The sequence below is a fragment of the Strigops habroptila genome, chromosome 7, assembly GCF_004027225.2.
Source record: "Strigops habroptila isolate Jane chromosome 7, bStrHab1.2.pri, whole genome shotgun sequence".
Lineage (NCBI taxonomy): Eukaryota > Metazoa > Chordata > Aves > Psittaciformes > Psittacidae > Strigops > Strigops habroptila.
In genome coordinates this window covers 61,766,473-61,788,761 of record NC_044283.2, presented here as the reverse complement: position 1 = coordinate 61,788,761, position 22,289 = coordinate 61,766,473, and the positions used below count along the sequence as shown (strand labels likewise).

Genomic DNA, 22,289 nt, shown 5'->3' with positions numbered 1-22,289 from the left:
GTGTTCAAGGGAGAAATTAAATTTCCCTGAGCTTGTGTGGTCTGCTTCTGAGCAAATTGGAAAAGGTTAGTCCAAATAACCTCCAGCTGAGGTTTAAACTAAGTAATTTGACTTATTTTGCAAAGACCAGACATGCCTATGTGATTGGTAGCATGTGGAAAAAATACGATCTCCCAGCTGAGACCAATTCGCTCTGGAGCAAAGTTACACAGGTGAGTTTGAACTCCATCTGTGCAACATTGCCTGTGAAAAGGACTAGAAACTACACACCAAAACCAGTCTAGAAAGTTGTTCCCTACTGTTCTGTAGCTTCTATGTTCTGTTTCCTAGCCAAGATCTACATGTCTAATCTTAGTAGGTGTATTTATGCTCCAACTGTAACAAAACTCCTCCTCATTCAGTTCCTTTTGTTGATTTTACCACCAGTGGAGTCAATCCAGCTCCATGGCTTATCACTTCCTCTTGCTTGTGGAGGTTTCCAGGCATCACAGAAGTTAGCACTTTAATAGAGTGAAATTCAGTCATGTTTTCCATTTATTGTCTTTAGGAATATAGTAGCTAGATGTTTGATCTACTTTGTAATAAACCCAGTAATAATGGTGAGATAGTGCTTGACTTTATCAGTATTTCAAAATATAAAATGTGAAAATAATAAATCCATAGAAAATACAGCAAACTATTTTCAAAAACCACTGAAACACAAAGCCGAACACAGATAAATCTTAGTCAAATCTCTTTGCTTTCCCACTATATACAAATAGACAGAAAACATATCTCCTAAGCTTTCTAGAATGTCACTGCTGAACAGAGTTCTGTCCTAGGCGTGAAAAGGACTTTCATAAACTTATCCTCTCTTGTATGTGCCTCCCAGTTACTGATTTACTGTATATATAGAGAAGCTCCACCTGCAGCAGCTACACTTGCAATGCAGAGGATCAACCTGCAGACAAGCTCCTGACACCAACCACACCAAGCAGTGTGGAGAAGGATGGGTAAAGGTTCTTATGGGCCAGGAGGACAAAAGAGCAGAAACTGTGACCACCTGTAATAATACAACAAAACTGGAATCTCCCAAAGCAAGAGACCTGACAAAAAAGTGAAAACGTGCACCTAGTTGTAAATGCTTTTTACATTTGTTTATGTACTCATGTCAAGAAAATATATTCTGTCGTAGTTAAAAATAAGTTTGAAAAAAGTTGAAATTGCATCCATTTCAGTACATGTCGTCCATTTCTACTAAAAGTGAATGAGCTGAGCAACCTCGGGAGCATCGAGAAGCTACCTGGGAAAGCCATGAACTGTGGCTAAGGCAAATTCAGAAGGTGAAGGATGTAGAAACCAGAGTTCTGTTTATTTGGTTTCTCAGAGAGAATAGGAAGCTCGGTGGCATTCACTAATGGAAAAGGGAAATGACAGGGAGGCGTAGTTTTCTGTCCTGGAGGATGTATTGGGGGGAGAAAAAAACCTTTTGATCAAAGAAAAGCCAGAGAGGGCTAGCAGGCGGCTCCACTGTTGGGCTGCAGGGACTGCGGGTTCAAAGGACCGGCCCGTCAGAGCCACCGCAAGAGGGACAGAGCTGCCGCTGCAGCACAGCCGCACTCCCAGGGTCATTCCCCTTCCCTATAGAGCCCCTTTCCCTCCCAACTCACCCCCTGAGCCCCGCCGAGCGCCGCCCGGGTCACCACCACAGCTCTCACGGCCGCTGGTGACGGCGGCGCCACCGTGCCCGCCTCGCGCCGAGATGGCGCCGCCCCCGCCCCTCCTCGCGCCCGCCCGGCTCTGGGGCCCGGCAGCAGCCGCGCCCGCCTCCCGCTCCACCGCCGCGGCTGGGCCGCAGCCCGCTACCCGCGCAGGGTCCGCCGCCGCCGCCGCTGTTGTTTTCTCACTGAGGCGAGCGCTACCCGCGCCCTTGCCCGCAGAGAACCGGAAGGTTGCGCTGCTCCCCGCGCTGGCTGGTGGTGGGGTCCTGGTTCCCCCCCGCGCGACGGCCGGGAGCTGGTGGAATAGGCGCTCCGTTCCCCACCGCCTCTCCACGGCGGAGCCAGCAGAGAAGAGGCTGACGCGAGGGGAACCTGCGCGCACGGCGTCCTCCGCATTGTGCGAGCCTGCATGGGCACGGCTGTACGCTGCCCCGAGCTTCCCGCCCCGGCATTGCATGTAACCTGGGGGCGGCGAGAGGAGCCGTGAGGGATGCTTTTGTGCGAGACTGCGGGCGGAGCAGCGGGTAACGGCAGAGCTAGCGGCAGCTGGAGCTGTGATTGCGGGGCAGGTCGGGCGCTGCGGTCATCCGCAGCTCTCCCGGTGGGAGAGGCTGGGCGCGATGCCGAATTAGGCGACCGGAGGAGCCCTTGCGAGCGTGGGGGCAGGCTTAGCAGCCCGTAGCTAGTCCGGGTCCCAGCGGAGCTGGGAGGGCAGTCAGGCAGCTCCCCATGGCGAGCAACCGGAGCATCGAGCTGGAGCACTTCGAGGAGCGGGACAAGAGGCAGCAGCGCGCCGGGCCGCGCCGCAGCGGCACCGGCTCCGGCGGCAGCGCGGGGCCGCGGGGCAACGGGCTGATCCCTAGCCCGGCGCACAGCGCCCACTGTAGCCTCTACCGGACGCGGACCTTACAGGCGCTCAGCTCGGAGAAGAAAGCCCGGAAAGCCCGCTTCTACCGCAATGGGGACAGGTACTTCAAGGGCTTGGTGTATGCCATCTCCAACGACCGCTTCCGCTCCTTCGACGCCCTCCTTGCAGAGCTCACCCGGTCCCTGTCGGACAATGTGAACCTACCCCAGGGTGTCCGCACCATCTACACCATTGATGGCAGCAAGAAGCTCACCAGCCTGGATGAGCTGTTGGAAGGTGAGCAGACTCTCGTGGGCCAGGGGCAAGCAGGGAGCAGGCTCTGGGTAGTTCTGCCCTGGCAGGTCGAGGTGTGGGAAGAGATGGTGGGCGGCCTGGTGGTGGGTTGCAGGCTCTCCCTGGGGTGAGCTTTCCTCTCTGCCCTGATCCAAGAGAGAGGTTGCCTTGAAAATCGGCAGCTATGGAGCCTCTGAGGGCAAGTGGGCCGAGGTTGCCTGTTATGGTGCATTAGGCTTCCTTTATCCCAGCGTGGACCGTCCACTTCTCATCACCCAGACAAGTTCTCTCTGTATTTGTGTGGGTTGACTGTAATGGTAGTTACACAGCAGGTGTAATTTCGAGGAACTACAGTAAAATTCTTGACAACCTTTCAGTCATCACCATTTGTAAGAGAGGGAAATGCTGTCATTTAGTTCTTTTACAGTTATTATGCTGTTATTAATGCCTCACAGTGGCTTAAACTTTCAGAGAGAAAGTGCCTGTGCTGTGAACAATTATTACCACTTATTAAACCAAACTGGTGTAAAGTTCTTTTTCAAATGTGATCAGAGTCCATATCCATAGGGAATTATCTAGCTCATCTGACTTCCAAAATAATTTTATAGAGTCAAATGTTTTTCAGGATTGTTCCTAAATAACTTTTGATAATGAGACTTAGTTGCTAAGTTTATGTAGACCTTGCAAATCTGAGCAGAGCAGTGCTTGACTGCATCTCAAAATGGGCCCAGAATCACGGAATAGTTAGGGTTGGAAAAGACCTGCTGCTTTGTTTTAGGGAATGATAATTACCAGAACAAAGAGCAGAATTCCCCCATGTTCTCACGTGATGTCTTAAATACAGTTAAAACTCAGCATTGCATGAATCAGCCTTTCAAATATATTGGTTATATTGTGCACAATGTGAGGTTCGTAATCAATTTGCACTTGATCCTTCTTCTCAGGTATCTAATACATTAACCACTGCAGTCTTCCACCCCGTGACTCTATATGCCAGGTGTAGCTGATTTGCATTAAGGAAGTACCATTTGTAGGTCTTCTAATGCCTCCTTTGATTTGGAATCTTCCCTTTTCAAAGCAATGCTGAATCACACCTGGAGAATTTGATGAGAAAGGGAACACGAAGTTCCCTTTATGTAATCCACCAGTAAAGACACTGGAAGTTAGGGACTAGCCACTTCAAATCATTCAGTAGGAAAGGAGAGGCTACAGCATGTGCTGCATCAGGGGGGTCTCACTCAAGAAGGTATGCATGAAAGCACACTTTATAGTGGTAACATAGCGCCTGAAGACTTCCCCCATCATGTGATCTACCATGAGGCTGTTCTGCAGTCAAAACAGAGGGAAAGTGAAATGATTGATGCTGACTCTGTGGTAATAAAATAAATGTGAAATCAGCCAAAAACTTTTCCATGATTCAATGCTTAAGTTAGAGATAGCAAAAAGAAAAAAAAAAAAAAAAAAAAAAAAATGCTGGAGTGGGGATGGTAGGGAAAGGAGATGAAGCAAAAATTGGATAAACTAATGATAACTTGGGGTGACTTTTGAAATGTCGCAGAAAGAATGATCTTAAGCTTTTATGGCTTAAAACAAAACAAAGACAAAATGATTTGCTGGACAACAGTATAAATGCAGTGTATACTCTCACAACTCTATTTAAGTTAATAACTGAAAGCAAAAACTTACTTCCTGTCTCTTCAAATACTCATTGAAAGAGTGACCTTTGTCATTGCTTTTCACTGGAAGAATAAAGACAAAATAAATGTCACAACTGAAATGCCACTTCCATGCTTTCTCAGTAAAATAAAAGAGAGAAAAGAGAGTCCCAATTACTTAGTCATCTATTCATGATCAATACAACTCTTGGGGATCTTAAGAAAATCCTGTAGCATCATAATTGGATTAGTGTGTTCTCCAATTAGCATGCTAAAAAACTTTACCAGAGTAAGTCAATCACCGTACAAAGAAAGGAAAGTATATACAGGGATGGGAAGAAAGCAAACAAGTAGTGAATCCATCATTCCTTGAAATTATTTGAGCTTTTCTGCCAGCTGTTTTGTTCTAGAAGACCAGCTAGAAGATGAGCTGGTTTGTTTTTATTTTCTTCATGTCCAGCACAGCAAGCTTGAATTTCTGCTCTAGAATAAATACTTGAACATTGGTGATATCCTGAAGCTTGAACTATAGTAGCACTAGAACTAGTTATGAATGATGTTTTGTTGCATTGCTTTTTAATTTTCAGAAAGGAAAATAAAATTCAAGTGCTACTATGCATGTCAGCTAATTGGATGAACACCAGACCCAACATGGCTACTTGATGCAATACCTAACCTGCTTGCACATCATCAGTGTTGTTGAACTGGTACCCAAACTCACAGCAGTTCAGGTTCAGTAGTGACTGGTGACTCTATGAAGTGAGCAGAAGGTGAGTGCTCAGCCCCTCTTGCTGGGCCAGCAAGGTTTGCATTAAACCTTCCTCAGCAAGAGCCTGTGTGTGTAGCTCTTGGACGTTAGCGTGCCCCACTGCAGGCAAGCTCTTTAAGGCCTATTTTCCATTTATTAGGTTAATATTGGTCTGGGTTATAAAAGCTGACAGTATCAAATTCCATATCGTAGTAGTCCAAATTAGCAGAATTGAGTCACTGATGAATGCTTTCGGGGGTTTGGTCGTTTTTGGCAATCTGTTCTACTGTTTATCATTTTACAAGGGTAATAGCTAATGCACAGACATACTATAGATTTCAAATATTACTGTTACAGGTTGAGTCAGTTAAAAATTGGACCAGATCATGTTTATTATTCAAAAATTGACAAGCTCCTTTTTTAGCATATTGCTTTTCTTAACTGGATATGACAGTCAAAAAAATCATGCTCTGCTGGACCCGCCTTAGGCAAATGTTGTTTGTATTCCCAGCCCCTGTAGATTAGGGAACATTACGGCTCATGAGTTTGACAGTTTTCATTGCTTTCTTAGAATGGGAGGAGTGAAGAATTTCATTGTCTGTTCATGATCTTACTTGAGCAGACAGATCCAGGGAGGGGATAGGGGTTAGGAATATTGTGACTTTCTTTTAGTTTCCTTTTTTTCAACTTTGCCATCAGACATTACACTTCTTTTTTGCTTATGAGTAGGAGATTCCATGTGTAACTTCATATTTTCCTTTCAACAGTAATGATGGAATAATGATTTAATCTTTATCCTCTACCAAAGTTAACTAATTGTCTAAATCCTTCAGTTTTCTTTAAAAGTATTTGACACAATTGTAATAGTAAGAACAGTTCTTTGGTACAGAGGTTTGTGTTTTACATTTGTCAGTCATGCTCTGTCTCACTATCCTGTGCTTTCATTGTCTTGGTAGTGAAAGACATGGAGAATCCTGATTGTTCAGGTCTGCTGCAAAGTTGCGAGATATTGTTGGATTTTCAGAGAGGAAACAAAGTGTAGACTCTTTCTGGCAAGAAAAGTCATGTCGGATTGGCATGTGAAAGGAAATTTTTCCCTAGGTCGTAAGCATTGCTAAGAGTCTTTGTTCTTTCTACTACAATGTTTAATTAACATAGTCCTTTATAAAATGTCAGTAGTTTTGTCTGCCCAGTTGTGCAGACAATCAAGAGGCACCTGTAGCGAAATCTTTGGGCAGGAGGTAGGAAGGTTCTGAGCAGGGCAGTCCGTCCTTATGAATGGCTAAGACATGTAACACAGGACAATACCTGCTTTAAAGAAATGGGCTCTGCCACACTAATACAAGAATAAAAGAGCGCTTTTGAAATGAGGTGTTGAACAATCCAAGTATTTTCTGCCTTATATCATTGTTATTGTTACTGCATGTTACATTCTTAACCCTGCTTAAGTACCTGTGATCCTAGTTGATGCACACTGTATATTAGGTCAAGAATATTTTTCTCTTGTCAGGGCAAGCAGATTGTAACGCCAAGTAGACACTTTGTATTTTTACTTCTTCCAAAAGGTGTGATTATCTTCCTGTGCTAAAGCCAAATGCTGTAATGCTTTAAACAGGGGCAAATGTAGCAGGTTTAACAAAGAAGGGTAAAAAGGAAGGATAAAAGAAGGATTAAAAAGCATTGAAAGCATATGCTTCCAAATATATGTTCGAATCACTGTAGTTACGGAATCCTGGAGTAATGGGGTGTGGATGTGAAATATAGATGTAATTGTCAGTTAGCTTCCCAAGCTATTTATCCAAATAAAATAAAATAGTTCCATCACTGTGTATCTCTTCATTTAAGGGAAGAGAGAAATGTAGTTTACCTGAAAAGAGTTATTTACTTACTGTGGAGGAGGCATGTGGCATTATGCAGGTTTGAATACCAGATGGCCTTAACTGTCTTCTGAAATCTTTTACCCTGCCTGAGCAGGGGATTGGAACCAGATGACCTCCAGAAGTTCTTTCCGACCTCAACTGTTCTGTGATTCTGTGAAAGCATGAAGGAAGCGTTCTCTGAATGTCCTGACTAAATAAAGTCAAAAGAGAGCTAGGAGCAATTAGTCATCTGCTAAAATCCTGGTTGTCATCCCAGGTTTTAAAAAGCCTGTGGGGAACTTAAATGCTGTAGATGAGGAAAGATTGTGACTTATAAAGGGTTATTGGAGGTGATGTGAAAGTGAAGGTATCTTAAGAAACTAATAAGGAAGAAAATTTTGTGAAAGAAATGAAGGAAAAAGAGATCTAAATAACTTAATTTTTCATGAAAGGGATTGTTTTATTTTTAGATCGATCTTTTTATACATGTTGTAAATACAGTGTTCTGGAAATGTGCTTGGCTTTGTGTTACAGAACACAGAAAGGGTACTTGCCTGTGACTTTTTAAGTTAGAACGTTAGTAGCCCTAATAACTCCTGTGCTATACTGAATAAGCAGCTTTTGTCACCCTTGAAACTAATGAGTTCCACCAAAAGAAGCTGAGGAACATGAGATGGATTTACGAAATGTACCTAGAAACCTGCCCTGTCCTATGTGTTTCACAGGAGAACACACACTTTAAAAAAAAAAATGGAGACTAATGGTTTTCTTTCTATGGGGATGTTTTTACCTGTGCCAGCTATATTATTCTCTGTTATGCAGTGTATCATTTAAAATCATGATGCTTTATGAGACTGTTGGGAGATAGTAGTTAATGCTTGTTAACACCTTGCAAAAAGCAAGCCAGAAAACCTTGTTCAGAGATTTTTGTTTCAAATATCCTGACTCAGGATTTTTGAGCGTCGTACACGTAACTTCTTCCTTACATTACCCACTACATGTCTTATCCACAGTTGGTTTAACCTAATGCTAAGGAAAATGAAATATCTACAAGTCTTTCTTTAGTAGTCTCTGTTTTTAAGGACAGAAAGTCTGAATGTTTCTAGGCTATTTGTTAAATGCCTGGCAGTGGGCTTCAGTTCACAACTTACGAAGAACCCCAAGTTGTCACGGAGCTGTGTTTCCTCAAAATTGCATATAGTTGCAAGTGATATACACTTGCAGTACAAAAGGAAAAAATACATCCTTCTCTTTCAGTACCTAGAATGGCATGGCTGAATTTTGGAGAGTTCATGTACACCCTACTCTTTTGATCACTGCTATTTTATCTTGAAAGGTGAGCTAGGCACATTTCCTGTGAATAACAGGCAAAATAAAACTTTTGTAGATAAGTTTTTAAGTAAGCAAAACAGTATTTAGGCCACTGATGGTCTGTGGCTATTAGTCAGTTTGACCAACATAAGTCTTGTTTTCTCTTCTATCCATTCTGTGTTCATCATCTGTGTTTTTCTGTTGTGAGGCAATGGCGAGTATTACATTTAGGCATAGCTCTCTGAAACTGGAATCCTTCTACAATGTGCTTAAACTGTATACGCACAGCACACACAGGTCTTGCTTCATGGATACTGCGTCTGGTTATTAATGCAGTATAGGTAAATTATTTAGAGGCAGGTAACATTTCCTGGATAATAGGCATTGTTTCATGTCTTCTAGTTGTTTTCCTAATGTTAATAAGACATGGAGAATCAGAAGTAAACTTACTTCATTTCTTGATTATATTGTGACCCAAAATATCAGCAGATGTTACTCTTTTAAAGTGAACATATGCCCCATTTCAGGAATTTTTGGCGCTAGCAGGATTTCTTGGAAGAATTGACACTTCTAGATTGCTCTGGGTACTGTCATGAAGAGTTGGATGGATGGCACATATGGTCTGTTGAAATTATAATGCCAACTTAAAAGGAGATTTCATACTTCTGCCAAAACTGCTCTGCAGCCTGGTTAAGCTTTCTGCTGTAGAATAGTTTGGCTGGGTTCAGAGTTCCAGCTGTAACCCATGTCTGTAATTCTTGCATTCTTTTCTGCATTAAAAAAAAAAAGTGTTACTTAATAGATCTTTCTACTTCATAGTCTATAGTTTACTTCTTTACTGCAAATCTCAATGTAATGTCAGTGACTAACTTCACAAACTGGTCTAAAAACTAGGAGCTGATTCGTGTTAATGCTAAAGATGTAAGCTAGAGACATGGTATTTATTTCCAGTAATGTAACTGCTGTGACTATGTGCCAGTTAAGGCTGGTATGCATTAGCTTTAAAGTCTTTCAAGACTATAAATGGAAAGTGGGCCTTCAAACTATAAAATTGACCATATCAAAGCCAGTGAGGTAAATATTTGAAGTAGTGTTTATTCTTGTTCATGGAATTGTGACAAATTTCTAGGGCTTTTAGGTGTATAAATGACAAAAAAGAGCTACAGCCTGATCAAAATACCACTGAAGTTGTAGAAAATATTTTCTTAGTAATTGAGATGATATATACTTAGGATAGACATATGAAAAATCACTTTCAAGGCAGTTTGTGAAACAGCCAGACATATTTATGTATGTGATTTAAACTGTAAAATTATCTGTTACTTCGTTAACAGTGTTTGAAATCAATTCACAAATATTGGTTTTCTGGTAGAGTGTGGAGTTTATCAGAAGTGTGTATTTATACATGAATTAATCCCAAACAGATTTAAAATCGGGTCATATGTTGAAGCTGTGAGCAAATATTATATATAATATTACACTTTCAGGTTTACTTACAAAATATGAAAAAGAGATAATACTCTTACAAATGACTGCTTCTTTGAAACAGGTATATAAAAATACATTTTTTACTTCAAAAGATGGCTAAAATAAGAATTTAAACAATAGCATAGTGTTCAAAAATTAATGACTGCTCATCAAGGCATTGCATTTTCTTAGGTATGCTTTTTGAATATACTATTCTATAGGAAAGCTTTCTGTAATGAACTTTATAGGTGTGATTTAATTTACCCCTGCCATCTTTTTCCTTAAATATTTTCTTCTGTTGAATAATTATCGTATACCCCTATTAAACCAAACAAATCAATGTTTAACTCTTTCCTAGAAAATCATTCGTTATGCAGAAAGCAGCAATAGGTTTCCTAATCATATTCTGTTTCAAGCAGGTTTTTTGGTACTTTGCAAGATTCTCAATAGAATTTAGAATCTGTGGGTGATCCTGGCTGTGGTGAAATCATTAGAAGTTTAAGTACTGATTTCAATAGAATAAAAATGTCAACCTTTATCCTTTAAGTCATGAACCAAGCAAGTCACTTGGTGCATGTGTTTTTTCACAGTCCTTGCTCTAAACCTGCCATATGTGCCTGCCTTGCAGGTGTAGCAGTAAAATCTGTTTTCCCTGTAAAATTTGTATTACTAAGTTTACATTATATGACTGGTATAAGAAAGCAGGCATGGAATTTAAAACACTAAACAATCTGTAGTATGCTACAGATGTCCAGTAATTAAAGTAATTAGTCATTCCTGTATCTGCTAATTATAGGAAATTTTACAATCAACAGGAGAAGTTCAGGTTAGATATAAGGAAGAAGTTCTTTACTGTGAGGGTGGTGAGGCACTGGAACAGGTTGCCCAAAGAAGTTGTGAATGCTCCATCCCTGTTAGTGTTCAAGGCCAGGTTACACAGAGCCTTGGGCGACGTGATCTAGTGTGAGGCATCCCGGCCTATGGCACAGGGGTTGGAACCAAGTGATCTTAAGGTCCTTTCCAACCCTAACTATTCTATGATTCTATAGTACTTTTTTTTTTTTTTTTTTTAAGTTAGCATAGTTTGTGCTTCAACTTAAGGCTTGGCTAAATGCAGTTGAATCAATTTGAAATTCATTCTTTTAAGGTATTACATTGGTTTAAGTTGAAAGCACTTCCTTTTTTTTTTTTTTTTTGTTTATCAGAAGATGAAGATTCCTGCTTAAAGAAAAAGAACTAATAAGTAGTAGTCTGTAGTAAACAGGTATTGCAACCTATTCAGATAACCAAGAAATTATTTTATTCATGCATCAAGCAAGGGAACTAGTAGAAAGCAGAGAGTTTCACACTGCTGTTTTAAAGAAATAAAGATCCTTTTCGATGAATACTTCTTCATAGTAGCTAATATGGGCTATGTTTTAGAGTTGTGCTGGAAAACAATGCTGATAACACAGAAATGTTTTAGTTACTGCTGAGCAGTGTTTACACAGCATCAAGGCCTTTTCTGCTTCTCATACCACCCTGCCAGTGAGTAGGCTGAGGGTGCACAAGGAGTTGGGAGGGGACACAGCTGGGACAGCTAACCCCAACTGACTCAAGGGATATTCCAGACCATATGATGTCAGGTTCAGCATATAAAGCTGGGGGAAGAGGTAAGGGAGAGGAGGTTTGGAGTGATGGTGTTTGTCTTCCCAAGTCACTGTTACGTGCGATGGAGCCCTGCTTTCCTTGAGATGGCTGAACACCTGCCTGCCTGTAGGAAGTTGTGAATGAATTTTTTGTTTTGCTTTGCTTGCCTGCACTTTTGCATTAACTATTAAATCTGTTTTTATCTCAACCTACAAGTTTTCTCACTGTTACCCCCCCTGATTTTTCTCTCCCACATCCTACCAGGGGAGCTGAGTGAGCAGCTGCGTGATGCTTAGTTGCTGGGTGGGGTTAAACCATGCCATTCTGCGTCACGCAGTAGTCTAGTTGTAGAGGGAAGAATAACAAAATGATCAGCAGTTATGTTAGTAAGTCTATTGGTATGAATTAGAGCTACCAACTTCTTTGAGATGCTTCTTATTCAGCAGCATTGTGTGTAGAGATAGCTTCATGGCTTTAAAATTTTTCAGAAAATAAGCATAGTCCTTTGAATCTAGTATTAAGGGGTGTAGAGGGGGAAGGCTTTGCTTATGTTGCAGCTGAGCTGCTGAAGCAAAAGTTAGAATCATAGGATAATTTAGTTTGGAAGGGACTTTTAGAGGTCATCTCATCTAATTGTCTTGCTTAAAGCAGGTTGAATCAGATTGCTTGAAGACTTGTTGCAACTTAGCATGTAGTTCTGGGGGCAGTGTAAGCTTCTAGGTCACCACAATTCTGAGGCTGTGTGGCATTTTTGCATTTTTTTTCCCTACCTGCAGATTAGTGCTTGTGTGCATGCAGCTGTGTGGAAATCACATTCAAAGAGTTTATGGCCTGAAAACAACTCATTTTTCTTTGCTTGTTTTTGAGGGAAAGAGAAGGAGTCTGCTTTTGTCTGTATTGGTTTCCGTTTTGTGCACCATTTAGTCTATGAATATGAGGAGGAATGAGGGGGATGAATGAAGAGGAAGAATACATGCAAGGCTGTGGCCTCCATAAACCTTTACACCAAATTATTTTGTACCTGTACCTTAGACTGTACTTTGTGTCTTTCAGATCACAGTAATTCCTGAGGGGTTTGAAAGTAGTTTACTATCTTGATTTTAGAATCAGCTATACAACTTCTAAGCTAGATGAGCTCTCCAAACTAGAGCTCAGAAAGCAAAAGTATTGTTTAAAAGTTTTCTAGTGTGTATCTAAAAATAGGTATACATTTTGTAACTTTTGCAGAACTGTCTAATAGATCTATGTGTATTCTTTATTCCTCTTGCTGTGTACATAGGAGGTAAGTTTGGTTTGTTCCACCAGTGACCTTGAGCACGTAGCTTTAACCTTAGAACAGGCTAAGCTTTTTAAGATACAGGTAGCTATTCTGCCTGGAGGAATGGTGTTTTCTGTCAGTTTGGAATAACTCTCTTTCATCTTTATGGCAATACTCTGCCTTTTTGAGAAATCTTTGGATGTCATATGTGAGATCCCAAGGATATGCGTTACAGAAATAACCCAGACTTTTTCATGGTCTCCATCTTGAATATAGCTGTCAGACATTAAAAGAGTTGTGGTACTCAACAAACAGTAGTTTGAAGAGAAAACTGTTCTCTTCTGAGGAGAAAAAATAAAAAAGCCAGTTAGTCTGCAGCCTTGCATTATGTCAGCAAATGGAGATAAGTAACAAATTCCTTAGGTCTGCATCATGTTGGGTGCTACTTTAAATAATTCGATGTAAACGTGTGTATTACTAGCCTGTGATAACTTTTTTGTCCTCTCACCTCCCTCTTATGACTTCAGGAGATATCAGCAGTGCAGGCTCTGAATTAGGAAAGAACTTAAAATGGGGAAGTATAGATGTCCTTTCATATTCCTGTAGACTCAAAGGCTCATTTGTGGCCTCAACAAGTGTTTCTTGGTCTTAAAAATGTTGAGGTGAGTAAATTTTAACAGTGTCTTCTTGGTAGAGAGGCAATAACTCCTGGTAAATTCATGTGTCCTTCAGGGCAATCATCTTGAGATGCTTGAATTTTACACTGTTAAAACTTGCTCCTTCGAAATAATTCATTATTAAACATTGGTATGTGTGTACACATCTTGAAGTATATGCTTGAGGAATACGTAGGGAAGGGCCTGGGTATTTGCTGTAGGAGAATGCTCTTAATGTCATATATTGTGAGCTCAAGTAATTTAAGCACTTGCAAAGTAACTCTGCAGTCAGAATTTATGATCCAAAAGAAACGAGAAATATCTACAACCCCCTCATTACCCTCTAATTTTTTTTTTTTTAATTTATTCATTTTTATTTCTTAACCAGAGGTCTTTTGAAACCTGTTGAAACCGCTCTATGAGAGTGTTGTTTGGGTGGAAAGCTGTGGTAATTTACACTCCTCCATTTAAAATGGCCTGCAGTTGAAATACAGCAAAATCACTCATAAAAAAAATTGTTGTGTTTTGTTTCTTTTTTTTTTAATTGATAAAAAATAGCTGCAAACCCCCTAAAATTATGAAAATGTCATCTTCTTTTCAGGTGAAAGTTATGTATGTGCATCCAATGAACCGTATCGCAAGGTTGATTACACCAAGAATGTCAATCCAAACTGGTGCGTGAACGTAAGGACTGGATCCACTCGATCCTTGACATCTTTGTCATCCACAAAGAGTGAAGTGAAGGAGAGTAAAGATTTCATTAAACCCAAATTAGTGACTGTTATTAGGAGTGGAGTAAAACCACGGAAGGCTGTGAGAATTCTGCTGAATAAGAAGACCGCTCACTCCTTTGAACAGGTCTTGACTGACATCACAGAAGCCATTAAGTTAGATTCAGGTGTAGTCAAGAGACTTTGTACACTGGATGGAAAACAGGTAGGAGAATAAATTGCTGTGACCATCTAATAATTATGCATTAATCTAAGCTTCTTTGTTTTCATAACTTGAATTATTTTCACTGTATATGCTTTAACCTGCTTCTGAATAAGGATAGTTAATAAATGGCAACTTTGAAAATTTGTATTAAAATATTAATAGCTAAAACCTACAATATTTTATATAGCGCAAAAGAACCACTTTACATTTCAAGTAAAAACCAAAAGAATTTTAAAAGTATCTTTTTCATATAGTAACTCTGTTGCATTGCTAAAAAGTGCCTGTTAAGTAATGCAGTTTATTTTAAAGAAAACTTGTTAAAATACATATGTGTTTTCAGAAGCAGAGTCATGTTTTCAGACTACATAGTGCTGAGTGGTATAAGAAAAATACTGCTGCCTCCTTCCATTTCATTTCCACAGGTTGCTATTTAAGTAGCAAAAGGACTGAAATGTCGTTCTGGAGGTAGTAACTGACGTGATCTAAGGCCAAGAATTTTAAGTGAAATTAATAATTCTGGAGGGGTGGTCATATCTTTGCAATTTGTTTTTGCTTTTAGTTTTACCGATGCAAAAACCTGCTGCCAGGTTTAATGATGCAGCAGTTGTTTATTCTCACTCAGAAATACAAAGGAGTGGCCCACAGAATGTTCTGCTGCACCAGCTTAAAGTGTCAGGAATATGTTTGCTGTTGATCAATCAGGTTAAGGACTCAGCCCTTCATGGAAGAGGACTTTGATACTTGATACTTTTATTTGACACCAATGTGGAACTTTGATAGCATTGCAACTTTAGTAATATAGGGCAATACAAGCTGTGAAGTAGATCACATTCAGTATCAGGTATCTCGACTATTGTATTGTTGACTAAACATTAAGATCCTTACTCATTTAACAGGTATTTTTTCACACCTACATACTTATATAGTTGCATGAACTACTTGTAAAAGTTTCAATTGTATTGAAACAGATGTGGGAATTTTAATTGTCATGCTTTCTATAATGGCTATAATCCTACGGACTACTGAAAAAGCACTTCCTGGTGCTGAAAGTTGCTAGCAGATGCATTGCAGAACAAGTGCACTTATACAGATTGTCTCGATAGGAGGTCTGTCTCTCTGGTTATGTTCTGTGTGCTGTGGATACCCTTTTTATAATCAAGTATTTGAAAAGAGCTTCTGTTCTTTGGCATTAAATATAGTGAGGCAAATGCATCACTAAGACTCTTTCTTGGTTTTCAGTATTTGGTGGCACTATAATGTGCTCTTTAGCTCTTCTAATAGATTTGATTTTTAATGAGATTTGTTAATGTGATTTGTTAAGATAGAATCCTTTCTAGGAACATCTGAAATGTGATTTAATCATGTTAAATTTAATTCATAATAAAATAGCTTTGAGGGTATTTATTATACAGTAATTAGTCTTTTCTGCCCATGAAGTCTTCTCTTACTCTTGTAGATAAAATGATTTTAATCTTCTTAAGCAAGTAGATAGAGTCAGGAAAGTAAACTGCAAAAACTAGGATTTTGATTTCAGATTCACCTCTTCTATTGTATTGTTAACATAGTACACTCACTGATCTGCATTGATGTGGGAGATGCAGTAGTGTATGAGGGACCAATAAAGTTAATTAATTTTAAATCTCACATATTTCGCTTGTACATTACTGTCACCACATTTGTCACTGTGGTGGATGATGGCTGTCTTTAGTCCACAGTGAGGGTGGCCGATCATTAGTAATGCTCCAAAATAAGTCTAACACTTCTAATTGCTGCAGTACCTCCCCCTGCCCTTCTGTGGTAAAGGCAATAATGAAAATTGGACTGCAGATGTACATGTTTCAGCATTAGTAATGCACAAATATGGAGACCTCCCTTCCATTTGGAAGAAAGGCCTTTTGGCTTTTCCATAGACTTTGGGAAGGAGCCTTTGCTTGCGCAACCATAGCGTAATTGTGATTTATGTGATCATGGGATATAGTGTCCCAGATGGAAGACCTATGGCTTTAAACACCCTGATAATAAAAGCCTCCTTCTGCTTATCTGTGAAGATAGAGACTTCTGGGGAAAGTCGTTTTCAAATGAGAGATATTTTTTGTTTGTTTTTTTCCCTGAAGTGAAGGGCTGACACCAGTGTGAGGCAAGAGGGACTTTTTTTTTTCTTTTTTACCTCGTTCATTCCTAGTACATGTAGAGGTTGGTGCCCAAAGGCTTTTTGGGGTTTGGCAAATAGAATTGCTTTGCTGCCAATTACCAGTTGGTGGAAATTTCTAAGCCTATTTTCTCTAATGCAGTAATTGCTTATTCTTCTAAATCTGCTAGGAAGGCAGATCTTTTATGTTCATTGTACGGTTGGCACAGCTTGAAAGGCAACCATTATTAAAAAAAAAAAAGGCATTTTGTAGATGGCTATGTTCCTATAAATGTAGCTCTTGTGTTTCTCAGGCTTTTTTGGTTTTGTTTTTTTCCTTTTTCCTGCTGTTTCATATTTTTATCTCTGAGGAAATAGATTTTTTTTGCATTTTTTTCTTAGTGAATAGGTTTAGGTTGTATTTTCTGTTTAATACAGAATTGGTGCTGAAATTCAGGTTTTTAAAATATACATGTATAAAATTTGAATCCTTTTGTTAGGGAGTGTGTTGTTCTGTTTACATGGGGTGACTTTGTTTTCCAATAGAAATTTTTAACATCTAGTAAGAAATTATCATGAAAGAGCAGTATAGCAGAAAAGATGTCCTCAGAATAGTTTTTATTTACTTCATTAGTCCTGACTGTAGCAAATCTTGATTATAGTAACACAGAGAATAACATCCATGTTGGCTATTTTCCTTGATTATTGTGTATGAAAACACACAATTATGTGGGTTTAATGTAACATTGTTACATTTTAATTGTAACATTGTAGCATTTTAATTGTACCATTGTAACTGTTTATTTGTAACATTGTATCTTTTGTAACATTTACAATTTTCTGTTTTATTTTCAGTTTATTTTCAGGATGCTGTAACTTAGCATATTAGTGCTTTGTAGCCTCTAGAACAGAGGGTTTTCTTAACTACATTGATCCAAGGCTGACTTTTCACTTTTAAGCTGTTGAGCAACCAAATTTTTTTTACCTCCCAAGACTTCTGTGGTGGTTTCTATGTGGAGAAAAATATTCCTGTAAAAGTAACTAGGCTTTAACTTTGTAGTGCAGGCTTCTGCTATTCCAATCTTTGTGCTTCTGACATTGAGGTTTGCCTAATAGATTTGTTTGACCAAAGTATTTTCCTTACTTGGCTGCATTTTTCCTGGAATCTGTCACTGTCCTACTGTGAAGCAAGGACAGTCAGACTGAAAATTCTCCAGTTGGGAAGTTAACCCTTTGTTATCTCTGAAGAGAATAGAGAGTTTCTATCTTGCTGAACAAGCTTCAAGCTTCAGTCACTGTGAAGTCTAGGATAGCAATTTAATGGTAATTACCTGCACCAACTGTTTAAAAGCATATAATACATGGGTATGTGTTGGGGGGGATTTCCTGTGAGAAACTCACAAAAAGCCATTCAGAACTCTGAAATACGTATTATTTGACATACAAAAGAAAAAGAAATCTTCACTTCAGGAAGATAGTAACTTTTTAAGCTAGCATTGTGCTGCAGTTTCATGCATTAATGGCCATAACAGGATTGAAAAGGTGGATGAGCCACGTGTTCTATGCTCCATTCCCCAAATAGTGAGAACATACCACAGATAAGCCTTATTTTACAGGTCTTTTTTGGTGGGCCATGGGTATGTTGGTGACTGTCTCTGAAACCAAAAGCTCCCTAGTTTTCGACTAATGAAGTTTTGCATGAGGTGCTCATTAAAAGTAAATGGATAACTGAAGAAAACAGATACTACATTTGGAACTATTCATCAGACTCATGCTCTCTGGTGAATTTTGTATTTGTTTTGTAGTGGAAATACTAAGGAGACTACCTGCAGCTGTTAGCATACCAATCATAAAGGACAGAAACCAAAACAACGGGTGAGCAGGAGAGATCTCATTTGTTAGTAGAACTGATACTCCCCATATTATTGTTTCAGTTCTTTTGGCACATAGGCTTCTGTTATTCAGATCTGAGTATCTTCATATTACAACATTTTTACTAGAATCCTAATCTCAGTGAGAGCTGACTATTTAGTGCTGAGGCAAGTTTTGGAACATATTAATTTTGGTTTTCTGTTTTCCAGTTTTGTATGCAAAGTCATAATTGGATGAGGCGGGGTTTTCTCAAATAATTTTATTGTAGTTAACAGAGTAATTTTAGTAACTATTTGCCTTTAGTTCAATTATCTCCTACCTAATGACTGTAGAAAGACTGCTTGATTTTCAACTGTATTTTATTTATTGGCAGTAAACCTTTTTTTTTGATTAAGGAACTAGGTACTAGGAGTTAGGTGTGTCTTTGTGTGCATGTGTCATTTAATTGTACTGCTACATCACTGTCTGATATCTCATTGCAGGCTGAGAAACAACTGTAATAGAAAATTGCTTCCATGTTAGCAGGCATTTTGTGTAGTAGAAATCTACGGAAACCGAAAGAAGTCTTTATCGTATGTCTCAGGCTCTAACCTAGTACAGGCGCTTTCACAGATGTATTGGAAATGACAGATTTGAACTTTGGCTACAGGCAGTTTTGCAAGAACATAGAAAGTTCCAATTTTTTTGCAGTTCTAGTTCTGCTGAAATTTAGAACAGCACTTTAAGCTGAAATATTGCATTAACTTGCAAGTATGAAGGGGAAAAAAATCCTTAACCCCATACATTCTACATAACTTAAAAAGATTTATATATTGTTATAGAGGAATGTCAGTGACAGCTGCAGAGAGAGTGATTCTCTGCATTGCTGATCCCACAGAAGTTTGGCATTTGTGGTCAAGGAATCTTTCCTCACCCAGCTTCAAGACTTTGAACACTAATGATAGTCCCTGCATTCATCTTAAAGGCTGAGGGTCAGAAGAGGTAGAGTCATCTTTTAGAAAGTGATTTAAAATTTGTCATGCAAACTGCAGCAGACTACTTGGTGATTTGACACTATGGATATGATTGACAGTGTTAAATACTGAAAGACTAGGTATGTTGGATAGAAAGGTTTTTCATAATTCGTGGTTGATGTCCACAAGAAAAAGCACGTTAGTCTGCTTATCATGTGGCAAATTAAACAAATGAGTTATGTCTGCTTGGGGCGGCGATCACTGAGGTGTTTATATTGTTGTATCATTGACTTAAGTTATCAGCAGAATGTGTGCAACATTGTATGAGAGAATGGGAATGGGACCATTACTTCTGAGACCTCTTGATGCAGCAGTGGATAGCACTGGTACTACTGCAGTGTATGAGTGGAAAAGGTAAAATATATTGATGGAGATGCAACCAGAAGTATTATTTAGATTGTCTTTAAAAGACAAAATAGAACTTCGAAGAGAGGCACCTTCCAAGAGAATAGGAGCTAAGTGGCCTGGGAATGTAAATCAGAAAAGATACACACAGTACAGAAGAGGAAAATAAGAAGTCATACTAGATGTCAAAAGCCATGTTTCTTATTCGCTGAACGGACATGAGGCAAAACCAATGTGGAAGAGATAAAGATTACTTTCCAAGGCATAGGGAAACCCTAAAAAATTGTATAGAAGAGTTCTGAACAGTCTAATTGTCCTATAGCTGATGTTCATTGGATGAGATGAGCGTCTCTAAGGTTGAGCTAAATAAACTTTACTCTGAGACTGAGGGGGGAAAAATTGAGGAAGTGAATCACTTTCTTATGGTTGGCTGGATCCTTTTCCCCTTTTATAAGTAAATATGTATAAGTGGAACACCTCTATTACCTGGAAATTGAAAAATTCCACACTATTTGGTACAGTTGTCTTTATGTGTGTTATAGGCTGGAAGGGCTCTAACATAGCACCTGTCTGTTCAGGGAGTCTGCTGGTTTGGGTTGAGCTCAGAGCAGAAAATGCTTCAACATGATGCAGGGTTTTGGAATTGTTCTTGCTTGCTTGCTTGTTTGTTTGTTTTTAACAATAAAGAGTTATGAAACAATGACTCGATTGGGAGCGACAAGGGGAAGAAAACAATAGTGGCTATTTCCTTGTATCTGAAGTAAGCTTTTTGACTGTCTTTTCACATTAGTCAGCTACAGAAGCATGAACTAGAAAAAAATGCACTGGTTACTGGATGCACATTTGGAATACTGTTATTTAGAATAATTATTGATGATTCACTGCCAAACTGGAATTTTATATTGAGTAGGGGTCAATGAATGTGTGTCCATACTAGTCGCTGTAAATGACCTGGGAGACAGAATGGAGGATAAGTTTAATAAATACAAAGAACACACCAAAAGGATGAACAACAGGAAACCTGGACAACAACAACAACAACAACAAAAAAAGAATAATCTTGAAAAACTGCAAAAATAGCTTAGGCTAAAGCATGGTGAGTAATCTTAGACTCATTAGGTATTAACAATGCAGATAAAAAATGGCAAGTAGTTCTGGTTGAAATGGTAAAGGATCACAGCCAAAGATGAATTAATGGTGTCAATGGTTGTGCATAGGAGAGGAAAGACAACATCCATACAGAAATTATGGTCAGTCATCCTGTTTCTGATGTACGTGTCAGGTGGTCATTCTGCTCTGGCTCACTCAGTGCAATGATAGCAGAAAGAGACAGCTTTCTTACAGAAAATCCAGAGAAGAGTGAAAATAACTAAGAAAACATGTTGTATGAAGAAATATTGAAGGAAATGGGATTCCTTAGACTAGAGAAAGATCATCATCAAGTTTTCAGGGGGATGAAAAAAACCCCAAAAACCTAGCAACAAAGAAAAAGGAAATTAATTTTGTGTCTTCCCTGTGTATAGGGAAAGAAATAATAGGCTTAAAGTTAATCAGATCCAGTGGAACTCAGTGGTAAATAGTCACTGTAAAATTAAGATTAATGAAGAGTTGATTTTTGTTGGAGAGATAAATGGAGTCTGACAGTGTCTGAGGTTTCTGAAAATTCTTTTGTTTGTTTTTGAGTGGTTTCGGTATGTAAGGGCTATCTATGACTGTGGAAATGCTGTTGAGCTAGAGATAAAATAACAAAAATCTGGATACCGGTTATATTAAAATGTGAATGTATACACCCACATCGCACAGAGAATTCACACAGCAGGGTTTACAGTTAGAATAAGTTTTATCCCATGCTAGCAAACCTCCTAATATTTGACATAAAATGTGACTTAGGGCAAGTTGGGCTTGTACTAGAGGCTAGAATTGTTTTATAGAACAACAGTGGAGAGTTGTCCATGTGAGATACAAATCTTGCAAGCCTAAGGAAAACAAAAGAATTAAAGTGGCCCTAATCTTGAGGAAGTCTGTGTGGCAGGAAATGAATTCATCCAGGGATACCGCTACGTGATGTGTTTGTTCAGACTTTCAGTTGGTATGCTCAGAACTGGAAGCTGTGGTTATTTATTGGTAGAAGAAAGGGGAAAATAGTGTACTCAAGTAGAGGAGATAATTTTGGCCTCCATCCATGGACACAGAAATATTCCCATCTGTAGTTATTTATGGAACGAAGTGTTATCTGAAACTAAACTGAAATTAACTGTGCCCTGTCATAGATGCAGAGATCTGAAAAATACCCCAAATATGAAAATACAGAGATCTTTTTCCAGCTACAAATCTTTTCATGGAGCACTTTCTGAAGGATTTTCATTACATATGGTGGTGCAGAGGCCACAGGCAGCTAATGTGTGATTTAGGATTTACCCTAGAAAGTATTTACAGTTTTTATCTTGATTTGCAGAGGATGATATTACCAGTCCAATTACCAATTTGAGGAAAAAAAAAAATGAAAAACGGTAAGGATTTTGTTTAAAGGTAATCATGATGATTAAGTTGCCTTAGAAAAAGTATTAAAAA

General features: G+C 39.1%; 1 protein-coding gene across 5 annotated transcripts in view; it reads left to right on the top strand.

Moving 5' to 3' along the window:
* The first annotated feature begins 1,765 nt into the window (after positions 1-1,765).
* Positions 1,766-22,289, top strand: part of DCLK2 (doublecortin like kinase 2) — an 86,707-nt gene continuing 66,183 nt past the window's right edge. For all 5 annotated transcript variants that reach the window (XR_003992174.1, XR_003992173.1, XM_030491552.1 and 2 more), the window contains exons 1-2: positions 1,766-2,844; positions 14,026-14,360. Coding sequence is in view for 3 of the 5 variants with exons in the window: in XM_030491552.1 (XP_030347412.1) it covers positions 2,430-2,844; positions 14,026-14,360 (750 nt within the window). In the remaining 2 variants the exon portion in view is untranslated. The remainder of the gene's footprint in view (positions 2,845-14,025; positions 14,361-22,289) is intronic.